This window comes from Salvelinus alpinus, chromosome 8 (assembly GCF_045679555.1).
Source record: "Salvelinus alpinus chromosome 8, SLU_Salpinus.1, whole genome shotgun sequence".
NCBI lineage: Eukaryota > Metazoa > Chordata > Actinopteri > Salmoniformes > Salmonidae > Salvelinus > Salvelinus alpinus.
Window position 1 is genome coordinate 43,009,182 of NC_092093.1, and position 16,541 is coordinate 43,025,722.

General features: G+C 43.8%; 1 protein-coding gene across 5 annotated transcripts; it reads left to right on the forward strand.

The window, feature by feature from the left end:
• The first annotated feature begins 1,280 nt into the window (after positions 1-1,280).
• On the forward strand, positions 1,281-9,449 carry LOC139583157 (uncharacterized). Of its 5 annotated transcripts, XM_071413956.1 has the most exons (6): positions 1,641-2,326; positions 3,463-4,899; positions 5,027-5,139; positions 7,985-8,103; positions 8,627-8,786; positions 8,954-9,449. In XM_071413956.1, exon 2 carries the CDS (start codon positions 3,710-3,712, stop codon positions 4,553-4,555), a length of 846 nt encoding a protein of 281 aa, XP_071270057.1. In that variant the 5' UTR covers positions 1,641-2,326; positions 3,463-3,709; the 3' UTR covers positions 4,556-4,899; positions 5,027-5,139; positions 7,985-8,103; positions 8,627-8,786; positions 8,954-9,449. The 5 variants fall into 5 exon arrangements, 2 of the variants coding, with proteins under 2 accessions (XP_071270057.1, XP_071270058.1); XM_071413957.1 differs by having other exon boundaries at positions 1,641-4,899; positions 8,986-9,449; XR_011676495.1 differs by lacking the exons at positions 1,641-2,326; positions 3,463-4,899; positions 5,027-5,139 and adding an exon at positions 1,281-1,634 and having other exon boundaries at positions 7,958-8,103.
• The last annotated feature ends 7,092 nt before the right edge of the window (positions 9,450-16,541 follow it).

The window sequence follows — 16,541 nt, forward strand, 5'->3', positions numbered from 1 at the left end:
GGAAGGCAAGAGAATGGTCGTGGACAGGCAAAATGGTCAAAACTAGTTCAGAGTCCAAAAGGTACCGAAGGGCAGGCAAAATCAAGGTCAGGCAGGATGATCAGGCAGGCGGGAAAGAAGTCCAGTCAGGCAGGGGACAAAACCGGGAGGATCATCAAAAAGAGAATAGCTGTCACGTTCGCTGGAATAATTATCGGACCAAACTGCAGCGCGATATGGTTTCCACATAATATTTATTTGAAAACGCACAAAACAACATAGAAAGAATGAAACAAACAACGAACCTTGACTACAGAGGTGCTACCTGCACTAACTCAAAACAATATCCCATAAAACACAGGTGGAAAAAATGCGTCTTAAATATGATCCCCAATTAGAGACAACGATAACCAGCTGCCTCTAATTGGGAACCATATCAAGCACACCAACCTAGAAATATGAAAACTAGAATACCCACATAGAAATAATAAACTAGAATACAACATAGACATACATATACTAAATCACCCCCTAGTGACGCCCTGACCTACTATACCATAGAGAAACAATGGTTCTCTATGGTCAGGGCGTGACAATAGCAAAAGGAGTACGGAAAAAACACGCTGGTTGACTTGACTAACATACAAGACGAACTGGCACAAAGAGACAGGAAACACAGGGATAAATACACTGGGGAAAACAAGCGACACCTGGGGGGGTGGAGACAATCACAAGGACAGGTGAAACTGATCAGGGTGTGACAAGATGGGCATACTGCAAAGTCATAGTTGGCTATATAGTAAAAATGCATTTAAAAAAAATGTTTGGTCTTAATTTAAGATTATGGTTAGGCTTTAGGGTTAGAAGTGTGGTTAGGGTTAAGGTTAGGGTTAAAATCAGATTTTATGACTTTGTGGCTATGCCAGCTGGTGACCACTATGCAGAGCTGCCTCTAGAACAAGATTCATTAGGAAAAATGCTAACCTGCAACAAAAAAAGTATTCATATTGACGAGTAGGCTAATGACCATTTGATCCTCAACAATCCTATTGGACTCCGTGAAACAAATTAATGTGGCTATTTTTTTTATATTTGTTCATTTGCCTTGTGGCTATTTGGTCATTATATTCCCAAATAGAGAAACAAATAGAAAATACAAACAAAAACTGTATGTTATCCTAAGGCAGCCAGTTATTTAAAGGGTTACTTTGCCTAGTCTCCGACTGCTTTATGAAAAGACCGGCTTGAGCAGCCCTTCAACAGTGGTTGGTAAACTCTTTGAAACCAGACCGGACCTTATGCAGGCAAGTCCAATGCATTCCCGAGGACAACTTTAGATGGATATTTTACCACTAGGCTGCGCGTGTGCGCGCGCTGTTCGCCACATTAATAATTAACCAACTTCAACTCAGCTTATGCACATATCTCTTATTCTGTGTCAAGTCGCCTCCCGCGCGCACGGTATTGTTCTGCAGGCTTCTTTTGTTGTCAGACACGGAAAACCCTTTTACAACAACAAGATTTTTTTTGAAAGTAATTTTTGCATACTTCTGACTGTATTATGCGACTGTCCTATTCTGTACTTAGACTTGACAGCTGTTAATTTAGGGTTTAATGTTTTGGAATGGGAGGAAGGCTTTCCTCTGTCATTTAAGGTAAGTTGTTCTTTAGACCTCGGCCACTAGTGTACGGAAGCAGTCGAAAAAGTTGAGGTGTTATATTTATCATGACCGTATGTCGTTTTTTTATTTAAAAAGATGTTCATGTATAGGCCTTGTTTGAAATGCTCTCAAATAGGAATCATTTGCATAAGTCCATGTTCATTTGCAACAGAGCTAAATAAGTTTTGCTGTTAGGAGGATTATGTATTATATTTCTGTTTTGTGGTCGATAGGTTTAAATGTTTTAAAGCCTGAAACATGTTCACAAGCAGCATAAAGACTCTGAATGATGTGGTACTTGGCTCTTGGTGAGTTGAGCTCCTATAACAAAGGAAGAATTTGTACAATACTGCTGTTGCGTGCTTCCATTTAGTTGAGAACTGCACAGAACCTGACATTGACAAACATCAAATAACCCTTGGACTCTGACCCCTTCATCTTTTCACCTCTCTGCAATATTGACTGTGCCATATGTAACTTGTATACAGTACACTTACTTAAAGATATAATCCTGAGTTGAAACAATAACAAAGCGGTGCCCCCGCCTCTGTTTTGGTAAAAAGCTGAGGGATGGGCCTGGAGAAATGTAACCACACTCAAATTCATAGACATAGCTATGGATGCAAGGACTGACTGTAACGGTTTTTGTCGTCTGAAGAAGAGGAATCGGACCAAAGCGCAGCGTGGTAAGTGTTCATGCTTTTTATTGAAACTGAACACTATTAACAAAATAACAAAGAGAATAACCGAAACCGAAACAGTCCTGTCAGGTGCAAAACACTAAACAGAAAATAACTACCCACAAAAACCATATGGGAAAACGCTACCTAAGTATGGTTCCCAATCAGAGACAATGGTAGACAGCTGTCCCTGATTGAGAACCATACCCGGCCAAAACAAAGAAATACAAAAACATAGAATGCCCACCCAAATCACACCCTGACCAAACCAAAATAGAGCTCTCTACGGTCAGGGCGTGACACTGACCATCCATTATATAACAATTATAACCATGTTTTGAAGCTATACAGGGGTTGTTTACATTTACAATGTTTACACACATTGGTGCAAAACAAGCTTCTATTTGGGTTCTGATGAAGTTGAACTAAACTCATAAGGCATAATAAGTTGTATTCTTCAAGAATCAATGGGTATATATCATTCATATTATCAAGTCCAAAAATGTATGTAGCGATACCTGTAGGTATAATGCATTATGATGCTGTTATAATTTATTTCACCTTTAGTTTTTATAGGTAAGTCAATTAACAACAAATTCTTATTTACAATGCTGACCTTTCAAACACATCAATAAACAACACATCAATAAACAACAATTACAGCATGCATATATCTATAAACACATCAATTACACAATACATGAAAATCAAACCCAAAACAGGAAAAACAAAACACAATCATATGAAACAAACATGCTTAAGTAAAAAGGCTGTCTACCATCCACCTGAATTGCCCTAGAGGCACCAAATCCACCCACTTTATGAACTTTTGAAGATCATTCCACATTGTAAGACTTGCTTTAAGCACATATGTCCCATTTGTACTGTCTTGTAATCATGACATAATGATCCTGACTTAATGACAGTCTATTTGAGTCATTGGAAATCTCCTACATAACATAGCCTTGTAATAAGACATTATAAAGCCTCATACATGCTTATAACACGTTATAATGCATTATACCTGCAGATTTTAAGTAAAGAGTTACCGCTTATGCATGTGTATTGGCACTGGCAGTCGTAGATGTCTAGAGTTATGTGTAGAGACATGTCTAATGATTTTTCTATCTGCCTCTACTCAGACCCTAAAAGAGCACATAACTGGTATCTTGGGCAGGATTGGGAGCTGGTTCTCGCCCTGGAGAGGAAAAGGGAGCCTCACGAGTCCCAGTGACCATGCTTCTCTGTCCCCGACGGACGACCAAGGCCCCAGGCCAGAAGGAGAGGGGGCCCAGGAGGAGCCTGTGGGGGAAGAAGAGGAGCAGCAGGAGGAGGGACAGGATTCCCAGCCTTCCAAATGGCATCTCTCCAGGGATTTTGAGGTGACGGATGCCAGAACTTCTACCCACAGGGACCGGCCCCTCTCTGCAGCCAGCAGCCACAGTGAGCTGGAAGGATAAGGAGAAGGACAAGGAGAAGGTCCTAGGGAGGAGGAGTGGTGGAGTGCCTCACAGAGAGAGGAGGAGGGGAGCAGCAGAGCGAGCGGGAATCCTGCCCCGGAGTGAAATGCCAGCCATCTGTGATTTGTGCTTTCATCCGCCCCTGAAGAGGGAGCAGCCTGGGAGGACTCTGACCGGCGGGAACACTCCCAAGCTCACACACACCCAGGCCCAGCCTCAAGCCCAAGTCCAGGCAGGCAAGAGGCTGCATGTGTACCTGGAGGAGACAAGGGTGAGCCAGAGCGGAACGTACACCCACACAAAGCAGGAAGTGCTCCTTACTAACAACACCAGGGTGAAGAAAAGTATTTCCAGAGCTAAGTCATCCAAGAGTGCTGATTTGTCAGCAAAGAACACCAGTACAGAGGAGAGGACCGAGCAGCGCAAAGTCAGGACCTGTCTCAAAGCTGCTATCGGCGTAAAATGTCATAGCAATTACAGTGCCCTGCTAGGAGTGTCACTGAAGTTGCACACAAAAACACTGAGGGCTATTGCTGACACAGCCAGTGATACAGTCACAGTCACAGACAGAGACACAGACACGATGGGGCGTAAGAACTCAGCAAGGAGGCGATCCAGGAAGAGCTCCTTCGAAGACGGAGGAGGAGCCAGTTCTCAGGAGAACACGCCCACCAAAACCCAGCCTGCACCCGAGATCTCATCTACATCCTCAGATAATAACACACCTACAGCTGGAGACTCCACCCCCTGGAGACTCCACCCCCTCCTCCTCTAAAGACAAACATGCCTCAGTGATCTCAACTGCGGCAGGTAAGCAGGGGTCAACCACCTCCAGTGGCGTTCCAACGGAAACACATCCAAGGAAGGGAGTAGAGGAAGCCCAGGAGGCCCTAGATGCACCTGTATATGCCATCTTAGCGGCTGAGGAAGGGGACATGGACGTACACATGCTCAACAACACTAGCCCGTGCCAGCTGGAGAGGCGCACGGAGAGTGCAGAGTCCAAACGGCGGAGCATGAAGGTATCACACAGTGAGGTTACGTTTTTTTGCGAAGAAAGTGATGGTGAACTCAGAGAAGGATACAGAAGTTAAGGATACGGCTAAGGAAAAGGGGAAGGTGAAGAACGATTGTGTGTGAAATAGAACAAATACAGTGTATTTACAGCTAGATACGTTGAATATCATGGTTTGCGTTCCCATGGAAAATATATTCCAACATGCTTCTTTGTTTTCATTGTTCACAGATCACCTGATCTGAAGAAAGTGGGCGAGTAACCCAAGACCACTAAGGCTATCGTGCGGATTGCAGAAAGGATCACCCTTTTTGAGGGAAAAGTGCCAAGGGTTGCCAGTCCCAGTAAGTCCAACCCCAGAAGCGTAGACGTTTCTCCTGCCAGAAAGGTCCCAGAGCGGCTAAGAACAGATGTAAACAGAGAGCTCGGGTTGCCAGATCAGCGGGCAACATTGGTGGAACGTGGCAACGCCAGGTCCAGCTCGACCCCCTCTCTGTCCGGGAGAAACGAAAGAGGGTCCGGGAGTGGGCGAAGAACTTTGCAGAGGCTCACAAGATGGAAGATAAAACAAAGCTGACTCACAAGTCCTCTGGGATGGCTGGAATGTTACAAAATGCTACTGCTTCTCCCACTTGTGCTGTGTCAAAGACAACTAAGTAGGACATTCAGGGAAAACTGGCCAGCGCAGAGAAGACTCCTAATCGGACCCCCCCCCGAAGGCAGAGATAATATCAAAACCAGCAGAACCAGATACCACCACAGTAGCCGCCGTACCAGTTCCTCAAGCATATCAGATAGACTCTAAAACAAAGGACAAAGAGGCTACTAAAACAGTGGAGCTACCAAGGAGACCTATCAATATTGACCTAAATTCTTTAAGCCAGCTGACCCCTTAGGTGGCCTCAACCAATAAGGTCAGCCTCCAGCCCAAAGTCCATGGAACACAAAACTCCAGGTCCAAGAGACAGAAAAGCAAAGAAGGGGAGGCAGCCAATCCCCAGAGTCAGAGCAGTGACATAAAACAGGAAGTGTTGAACACTGAGCAGGAAGTGGTCAACAGCAAACTGGAGGAGGCAGGCACCACAAAGAAAATAGCCACGGCCTCTGAGCAGGAAGTTAAGACAGTCACATCGCCACAATCTAGTCAATATGTAGAAGTTAAATCAGATGTTGAAAAACAATCTGTCAGTGAAAACAGCGAGCAAACAGACAATAAAACTGAAAGTAAACAAGAAGTAACAGGCACAACAAAGAAAATGTCTGCTGCATCTGAGCAGGAAGTGAAGACAGTCACATCGCCACAATCTAGTCAATCTGTAATGTTAAATCAGATTTAAAAAAGAGTCAGTTAGAGAAAACAGCAATCAAGCAGTCAGTAAAAAGCCAGCGACCTCAAACAAGCAGATAGTGTCATTGTCAGTTGAAAAAGGCAATTCTAACGGAATCACCCACACCTCTAAACGTCAACAAAGACAATAAAATGTCTACTTCTGATCCTATCAGTGTAAGAAAAGAGCCCAATGTTAAAACTGTAGACATTCTACCCTCACATACTGTAGTTCTAAGGGAAAGAAGGCTGAGTGGGGCATCTCTGGGGAGACCTCTACGGTTAAGACAAATCAAAATGTTTCCAAGGAAAATAGCAAAACATATCTGCCCTCACATTTGCCTAAGAAATAACAGCCTCCTGCTCAAGACCCCACTCCTGTGGAGCAAGGCCCACCTGTCCCACACATTCAAGTCGACAATAAACCAAAGCAGCCTGAAAAGAAAGCAGCAGAAATGTTAAAGCAGCCTAATAAAAAGACAGATACAAAGACAGATTTGCCTTTATGCACTAGACATGACACCCGGGGACAGTCGCCAGCAATGTTAAGAGCAAAGAGGACCCCAAGCTTATTACAGAGCTAGACATATCCAAATCAGTGTTGAAACAGACAGACCGAGCTGTCCAACCCTCTATAACTCCGATTAAACCTCCAGCCTCACTACGGCCTCCCACACAGCCCGTCGGTCAGACGCCTTCTCAGTCAGATAAAACTGTCGGTAGTGTAGTCACACAAATTTAAAAGTCAGCAAAGGGAAAATACAATGATACATGTGCAGTTGAGCCCCATAAGGAAGGGTTGTCTACGCATGTGCCTGAGCAGAAAACTACAGTATTAGAACACAGTATACTACCATCAGAACACAGTATTAAAAAAAGCAGCAAACCAAAGCCTCAAAGCAGCCACAGTCTGTAAAGTCATCTGAGGCTAAAACAGATAAACCTAGCAATGACACACCGACACAGGGAGTGAGTCCTACCCCAGAACCAACGCCCTCGAAGCCTAGTATTACAGTGCCAGTAGCAGGGAAGGACACCACTGTAAAATCAGAAACCAATGCCTCAAAACCTTCATCGGGTTCTACCCAGAAGTTTTCGGAAACCAAAGACCCAGGACAGACAAGGGGTCAGGGGGAGAAATAACCTCTGGTCCCAGTGAAGAGGCCTCTACTTGCACCAAACACGAAGAGCAGTGAGGGGCCAGGGCTGGATGTTGGGAAGGAGAGCTCCATTGTAAAGACTGAAGCCCCAGAGGTGACAAAATCTGAGGATGTGAAGGAGAGGAAAGCTCTGCCAAGCCAATCACAAAGTGAGGACAGAGAAAAGACAGTGACATTGCCCTACGGAAAGCTGGCAGAGGGTAAAGGGGAGGCACCACAAATGGCACCCTATTCCTTATGTAGTGCACTACTTTTGACCGTGACTCATAGGGCTGTAGAGAATAGGGGGCCTTTTGGGACGTTGCATTGTGTTGTCGAAGACATCTGCTTCAGAGAGTGAGAATGAATGTGTTTCCTTCTCTTGATGTTTTGAAGACAGTGTTGGTAGTGTTGTAGTGTAATGGAAATGTGCTTCTTCAAACATAGATCAAACCAACAAGCTTTAAAGCGAGGCAGAGACAGCATTTTTCTTTTTTCTCTTGATGCTTTGAAATGACACATGGTTGTCTTATGTTAGATGGTGTTGTTTGAGCATTTCCTTTTCTCATAATGTTTTCTTCAAGAAAATACAAATGCACACACTGCACATTGTCTGTATCACATTAGTTTATTGAGCTTGCGGTCTCCCAGCCTTCGTCAGAGTTTCTTAGAGATGTTTTTTATTTATTATTACAGAATGGCCTCCCTTTTCCTATGATTTAGATGGCGTTGTTTGAGAATGCCCAGTTTAGCGGCCAGACCTATGAAGTCTTCAGAGACGCAATCGATGCCACCCAGCTCCAACTGTCTCCTATGAATTCTGTGAAGGTGATGAGAGGATGGTGAGACACAGAGCCTGAACTCTCTCATATTCCTTACTGGGAAAATGTTCTGTTTTCTAAGTTCAATCAAGGTCTGGAATAGGAAGAGCCTGTTTGCCAAAAAAAACACACACAGCTTTTTGTGCTCTGTCTGGCATCTAAAGACAGCATGTTTAGATAACATGCAGTCCCGTACTTAGCAGAGAATATCTGTCATGCCTAAGTGAGTCATTAGATGGGTTCAAATACCATCCCATCCCATGACTCATGCCAGGAAAAAAAATGCATGAACATGATAACAATTATATTGGCTGTTTATCAGTCATATGAGTTCATTTTTAGGAATCAACCCTAACCCTAGGTTAAAGTTACTCACCTACATGCTAGAGGGACACGCACAAACAATAAACTAGTCCAAAGTCCAGAGAAAATTTAATAAAAAGAAACTGATACATGGATCATTTATTCATCATATTGTTCCAATTAGTCTATATCCAAGATTCATATTTTATGTTTGTTTACCTGCGACTATTTGTCTTTGCAGCTGGGTGGTTTACGAGAGGCCTGGGTTCGAGGGGCGTTCAATTGCCCTAGAGGTGGGGCCTATTGAGCTGACCAATGTTTGGGCAGATACAGGGCCACCAGGTTCACACCCCAATGTCGATCCACCAATGCTCATCGGCTCCATCTGACTGGTGGTATGGGTGAGTTGCTATAACATTTGCTGCATAGAGAGACATAACATATCATAAACCTTATTAAGACATAATAAAGTCTAAAACATGCTTATAACGAGTTATAAAGCATTGTACCTGTCAGTTTTAAATAAAGTGTTATCGCAATGAAATCAGTCATAATTCTCCCTCCACAGTACAGTGCCTGGGTCTGTGTTCCCCTCTGTAGGACTACAGCATCCCCCATATTGACCTGTTCACTGAGCCAGAGGGCCACGGTAGGCTAGCACCATATCGTGACGACACAGTACAGACCGGCTCCTTCCGTATCCCACAGAACACAGCTTCCATCTGCCACGACTTCCGCCGAAGTCGGCTCCTCTCCTTGTTCGGGCGGCGTTCGGCAGTCCACGTCACCGGCTTTCTAGCCATCGCCGCTCCATTTTTCATGTATCCATTTGTTTTGTCTTGTTCCCTGCACACCTGGTTTTCATTCCCCAATCAATCCATATGTATTTATTCTTCTGTTCCCCATCATGTCTTTGTGTAAGATTGTTTGTGTTACGTGTATTTTGGAATTGTGGATATTGTTACGCGCATTACTTTTTGTCTATGTTCCGTGTTTGGGCACATTTTATGTTACTTTGTGCTGTCATTTTGGACCGGATTAAAAAAGTGCGCCTGTTCACTACACTCTGCTATCCTGCACCTGACTTCGCCTCCAATACACACTCCTAACACCATCAAAGTCCACTCCGTGGTGTAAGTGTATATATGATTGTTTTATTTACATGTTGCCGCAAAATGTCTATGGTACCTCTTCAGTCCACTCTAGGGTGCATCTATGCTTCTCCTAAATGCTACATCTTTAAATGTAAATGGTACCGCTTTGATCCACTGTTGGTGGTCAGTGTCTGTGGTACTACTCCTAAACGGTACCTCCAAATGGTATGGTATGGTACCTCTTTAGTTTGTTTAGTGTGCTGCTTGGCTGTAGTTGTAAACCTCCTCAGTTTGACAAATTAAAACAACATCCTTAGATACATCTATTGAGATTGCTATCTTCTAATAAAATTGGTAGAGAGTGGTGAGATCAGGATTCAATTTCAAACACAATCTGCAATGCAATACAATTATGAGTATTGTCGATAATTAAATTGCTCTTTCAAAGTTGGAGATAATGGCACGTCAGAGCCGTGAGCAACAAGGCAATCCCAATTGTCTATGTTGATTATTTCATGGCTTCTGGCTGCTATTGAACCAGGGTTGTGTTCATTAGGCACCAAAGGGAAGAAAATAGATTGAACCAGGGAGGGACTATCTGAACATGCCCTATAAGAAATGCAAAGTTGTGTTTTTCCACTGCAAAACGGTGCATGCCATATGAACACGACTCTGGGTTCAAATATGAATATAACATCCGGCCTATGCATTCGACTGAGAGTTTCCATTTAGGGGGGTGGAGACTGTTCTAGTCTTGTTCGTATCTCCCCCAGAACCTAATGGAGAATCTGGGAAAGATTTCAAAGGTTTGCTGTTCCACGTAGGAGGCACGTTTCAGGATATTGTGTGACCCGGCTCCTAGCAGACGTAGACCGCAGTAGACCATTTCCCCCTACGTCGTCCAACTGCTACTAACGGCTGGTTTACTTTGGCCTGTGTTGTCTTAGCAACTCATCCTGTGGTGCCTTGTCTGACTCATACATGGAATGTCTGGGTAGGACATGAACAGTATTTCTTTCCTTAGCGTCACTCAGGGTTAGTTGGCATCGCACAGTATGGGGGGGGGGAAATAAGATGAAAAACCATTGGAAAGAGAATAGAGTTTAGCTGTAAATATATCACTGATGTTTAATGTGTGGTACACAGATATTAGAAGAACCAGGATTGGCATCAATAACATAGCATTTCAGATGAGTAAATTCAGGCAATAAATCCATGATTTCAAAATTGCCCATTATTTAAATCTAATCTTAGTTCACTTGCAGACCTATTCATAGTTAAAACAACTTGTACATTTGCATAAAATATTCATTGATGTAAGCGCGCAGATCTCAAGTCTGGATTGGTCGGCTGCTTGTCTCTCGTGGTCAGATGGATGTAACATAGAGTAATATTGTAGCATCTGTCAACAGACTGTGGGATGTGCTGACTAACAAGGAACTTTGTTCCCGGAGCGCAAATTTTTTAGGCGGTCACTTAATTTGGACAAATCACGATTTCGCAAGTGTTGGCATCTTTAACATTTTTGGAAGGGTAAAGAACATTTGTCCCATGCATTGGCTGAGTTTCCATTTAGGGGAGTGGAGACTTTTCTAGTCTTGTTAGTATCTTCACCAAAACCTAATGGAGAATCTGACTCAATTACGCAAGACTTTAGTTCTGGGTTTCTGAGATAAGATCACTGCTGAATTTGCTGAATTGGAATGGGAGGTACCCCAGTGCTGGTTAGAAGAACAGATAAATGATCCATTAGTGTGTACATAATGGTGAGTGATTCCTGTCTCTCTCCAGCACAGGTGGTTAGTGTTCAGTGACCCAGGCTTCCAGGGCCTCCTGGCAGTGTTGGAGAAGGGAGAGTACCCCTGTTCCGAGGTCTGGGGGTTCACCACACCCCTCATCGGATCCCTCAGACCTCTCAAAATGGTGGGCGCCGCAGCATCTCACAATAACTGTATTACTGTGCATGAAATACATGGATTAAACTTAATTTCCATCAAATACATGGAAGAAGGAAGGACAATGAGCAACAGTCACAGCTTGTTTTCCAATACAATGTACATTTATGTTTTAATCTTTCTCCTAATCCTTTTTTAAAACTTTTTGTTCCATTCTCAATGTTTAATTCCCTTTTGAAATCGCAGGTACAAACATTGAGCAAATCTGTCCCAAGGCAGAGGAACAGTACATGCAAAGGATGAATCAAACTGTACAAATGTAAATGTATCAATTAAATCAGGTTCTCGTTTAGCCACATTAGCTATAAGCGAATGAATAATTACTGTACGGTTAATGTGCAAATACTCATTACTACTAGTGAGTGAATCTGTTTGCTAACAAAAGCATGGTTGGTAGTGAATAGTGACTGGTGAGCAATTGTCAGATGTTCTAATGACATTTTACATTGTGCTTATATGTCCAATACCACTCGACATGAAGGTTATTAAGTTCACTGTCATACCAAATTACTCATTATTCTCAGACAAAATGCTCTCATTGAAATTGATTGAGGCATTTCCAGTCTCTGTCGCAGTGCAGTATCTCAGAATCTCTCCTTCTATCCCTATCTGTCTCCAGCAGCGTCACAATTCATTATGCTCTGTGTGGAAATTGCATCATATTTTGCTGCTGACTTACACATTGACACTGTGTGCTTTAAGTTAGTGGAATATAGTGTGGTTGTGAATGATTCTCTCTGTGTGTTGCAAGGTGGCTTTAAGGTGGAGAATCCTAACGAAGTCAAGGTACATTAGTTTTTTAGGGTTAGGGCAGTCTTGGTTCACTTCAGACTGGTTCAAATAGTATTTGTTTTCTTTAAAACACTTTGGCTTGCTCCTGATTGAGATTGCCTGGCACAATGGAGCTAATAGAATAGTCCCAAAAGGGCACACCAGGCAGGCTCAGTCAAATGCTTAAAGTATTTGAAGGAAAATATATGCTATTTGAACATAGGTCTGGTTGACATACAGTGCATTCGGAAAGTATTCAGACCTCTTCCCTTTTTCCACATTTTGTTGCGTTACAGCCTTACTCTAAAATGGATTAACAAAAAAAATGATCTCATCCATCTACACACAATACCTCATAATGACAAAGCGAAAACATGTTTTAAAAAACAGAAATACCTTATTTACATAAGTATTGAGACCTTTTGCTATGAGACTCTAAATTGAGCTCAGGTGCGTCTTGTTTCCATCGATCATCCGTGAGATGATTCTACAACTTGATTGGAGTCCACCTGTGGTAAAATTAAATTGATTGGACATGATTTTGAAAGTCACACACCTGTCTATATAAGGTCCCACAGTTGACAGTGCATGTCAGAGCAAAAACCAAGCCATGAGGTCGAAGAAATTGTCCGTAGAGCTTCGAGACAGGATTGTGTCGAGGCACAGATCTGGGGAAGGGTACCAAAACATGTCTGCTGTATTGAAGGTTCTCAAGAACACAGTGGCTTCCATCATTATTAAATGGAAGACGTTTGGAACCACCAAGACTCTTCCTAGAGCTGGCCGCCTGGCCAAACAGGGCAATCGGGGGAGAAGGGCCCTGTTCAGGGAAGTGACCAAGAACTCGATGGTCACTCTGACATAGCTCTAGAGTTCCTCTGTGGAGATGGGAGGGACAACCATCCAGAGGGACAACCATCTCTGCAGCACTCAGGCCTTTATGGTAGAGTGGCCAGACGGAAGTCACTCCTCAGTAAAAAGCACATGACAGCCCGCTTGGAGTTTGCCAAAGGGCACCTAAAGGACTCTCATACCATGAGAAACAAGATTCTCTGGTCTGATAAAACCAAGATTGAACTCTTTGGCCTGAATGCCAAGCGTCACGTCTGGAGGAAACCTGGCATCATCCCTACAGTGAAGCATTGTGGTGGCAGCATCATGCTGTGGGAATGTTTTTCATTGGCAGTGACTGGGAGACTACTCAGGATCGAGGGAAAGATGAATGGAGCAAGAGAGAGATCCTTGATGAAAACCTGCTCCAGAGCGCTCCAGATTTCAGACTGGGGCGAAGGTTCACCTTCCAACAGGACAACAACCATAAGCACAAATCCAAGACAACGCAGTAGTGGCTTTGGAACAAGTCTCTCAATGTCCTGTGGTGGCCCAGCCAGAGCCTGGACTTGAACCCGATCGAACATCTTTGGAGAGACCTGAAAATAGCTGTACAGCAACACTCCCCATCCAACCTGACAGAGCTTGAGATGATCTGCAGAGAAGAATGGGAGAAACTCCCCAAATACAGGTGTGCCAAGCTTGTAGTGTCATACCCAAGAAGACTGGAGGCTGTAATCACTGGAAAAGCTGCTTCAACAAAGTACTGAGTAAATGGTCTGAATGCTTATGTAAATATGATATTTCAGTTTTTTAATGACAAGAATTTACTGTGTATTGTGTGTAGATTGATGAGGGGAAAAACAATTTAATCAATTTTAAAATAAGGCTGTAACGTAAATAAAATGTGGTGAAAGTCAAGGGGTCTGAATACTTTCCAAATGCACAGTAATTATTGACAACCTTGTAAAGATGAGCAAAAATGACTATATAAAATAAATAATACTATTTTGAGCTACGGTAAGCTACAATAAATGGGGAAATTGTATTTTATACTTCCAAGATGGCATTGCAGTGGGATGTGTGTATCTTTCTTTGTCTTATCCTGTGTCTCATCCCGTGTAAATAGCCGGTCTTCTTCACATATATCTTTATCTCACTTTCTATCTACGAACTAAATATACTTTCCTGCAACCTGCCTCACCCAATGTGGTACTGATCTGCTATTGTTATTCCTTATAACTGGAACTTCCATCAGAAGCTAGCCAGCTAACTAGCTACTAGTCTTTGTTAGCCACGGCTAGCGGTCTTCGCCTTTTTCCCCGTCATCAGCCAGCCTTAGCTTGGACAACACCTGCCAGTCTGCACAGCGCGATATCAACCCAGAGCATATTGGAATGCTTCTCTCTACCATATCACCGGATTCCTGCCGCTCTGGATCATTACAGTGGCTACTGTTAACTAACGCCCCTGTCCCGAAGCAGGCACCAGCTAGCCTCGAGCTAGGCCCATATACCAGCTAATTCTAGGGCTACAATACGTCCTTTGCCAATTGGCCTGGACCCTTTATTGTCGGCACGGAGCCCCGCCGATCCATCACGACTGGACTGCCGACGTGATCACCCGATGTGGTCTCAACTCTGTTATTCTGTTACGATGTCGCCGAAGAACCATCTACTAGACCTGGCCTGCTAGCTTTTCTGAATGCTGTGTCCCCTGCTTGCCTAGGGTAGTAGTGACTACAGAACAGCACCCTGACTCACCTATTGCTGCTCTTTTAACCCTATGATCACTCGACTACACAGCTGATGCCCCCTGGACTGTTTCAATAACACGGTACCTCATTTTGTTTACCTGTCGGTCCCAGCCTCGAACTCAGGTCCTGTATGTACCTAACTGACCCGCTCTGCCCATTCATCGCCATTTACCCATTGTTGTCTTAGCTCTCCTGATCAACACCTGTGATTGCTTTATGCCTCTCTCTAATATCAATATCCCTTGTCTACTGCTGTCTTGGCTAGTTCTTCCTGTTTTATTTCACTGTAGAGCCCTCAGTCTCGCTCAAAATGCCTTAGATAGCTCCTTTGTCCCACCCCACACACATGCAGAGGCCTCACCTCGCTTAACTGGTGCCTCCAGAGACGAAACCTCTCATCGTCACTCAACGCCTAGGTTTACCTCCACTGTACTCACATCCTACCATACCCTTGTCTGTACATTATGCCTTTAATCTATTCTGCCACACCCAGAAATCTGGTCCTTTTATTCTCTGTCCCCAACATACTAGACGACCAGTTTTTTTAGCCTTTAGCAGTACCCTTATCCTACTCCTCCTCTGTTCCTCTGGTGATGTAGAGGTTAACCCAGGCCCTGTAACCCCCAGTTCCATCCATATTCCCTGTAACCGTAAAAGCCTTGGTTTCATGCACGTTAACATCAGAAGCCTCCTCCCTAAGTTTGTTATATTCACTGCTTTAGCACACTCCGCCAACCCTGATGTCCTAGCCGTGTCTTAATCCTGGCTTAGGAAGGACACCAAAAATTCTGACATTTCCATACCAAACTACAACATTTTCCACCAAGATAGAACTGCCAAAGGGTGTGAAGTTGCAATCTACTGCAGAGACAGCCTGCAGAGTTCTGTCATGCTATCCAGGTCTGTGCCCAAACAGTTTGAGCTTCTACTTTTAAAAATCCACCTTTCCAGAAATAAGTCTCTCACTGTTCCCACTTGTTATATACCCCCCTCAGCCCCCAGCTTTGCCCTGGACACCATATGTGAATTAATTGCCCCCCATTTATCTTCAGAGTTTGTACTGTTAGGTGACCTAAACTGGGATATGCTTAACACCCCGGGCATTCTACCTACCAGGTACAACCCTAAATCCGTAAACACGGGCACCCTCATAGATATCATCCTGACCATCCTGCCCTCTAAATACACCTCTTCTGTCTTCAACCAGGATCTCAGCGATCACTTCCTCAATGCCTGCATCCGTAATGGGTCTGAGGTCAAACGACCACCCCTCATTACTGTCAAACGCTCCCTAAAGCACTTCAGCGAGCAGGCCATTCTAATCGAGCTGGCCCGGGTATCCTGGATGGATATTGACCTCATTCCGTCAGTAGAGGATGCCTGGTTATTCTTTCAAAGTGCTTTCCTTGCCATCTTAAATAAGCATTCCCCATTCAAAAAATGTAGAACTAAGACTAGATATAGGGCTGGAAACACTGTCACCACTGATAAATCTACAATAATCGAGAATATCAATAAGCATTTTTCTACGGCTGGCCATGCTTTCCACCTGGCTACCCCCAACCCGGTCAACAGCTCTGCACCCCCCACAGCAACTTGCCCAAGCCTCTCCATTTCTCCTTCACCCAAATCAAGATAGCTAATGTTGTGAAAGAGCTGCAAAATCTGGATCTCTACAAATCAGCTGGGCTAGACAATCTGGACCCTCTCTTTCTAAAATGATCCGCCGCAATTGTTGTCAACCTCTCT

What these genes read in the sequence shown, in the direction of transcription:
- LOC139583157 (XM_071413957.1), top strand. Translation starts at nt 3,710, where the DNA reads ATGCCAGAACTTCTACCCACAGGGACCGGCCCCTCTCTGCAGCCAGCA.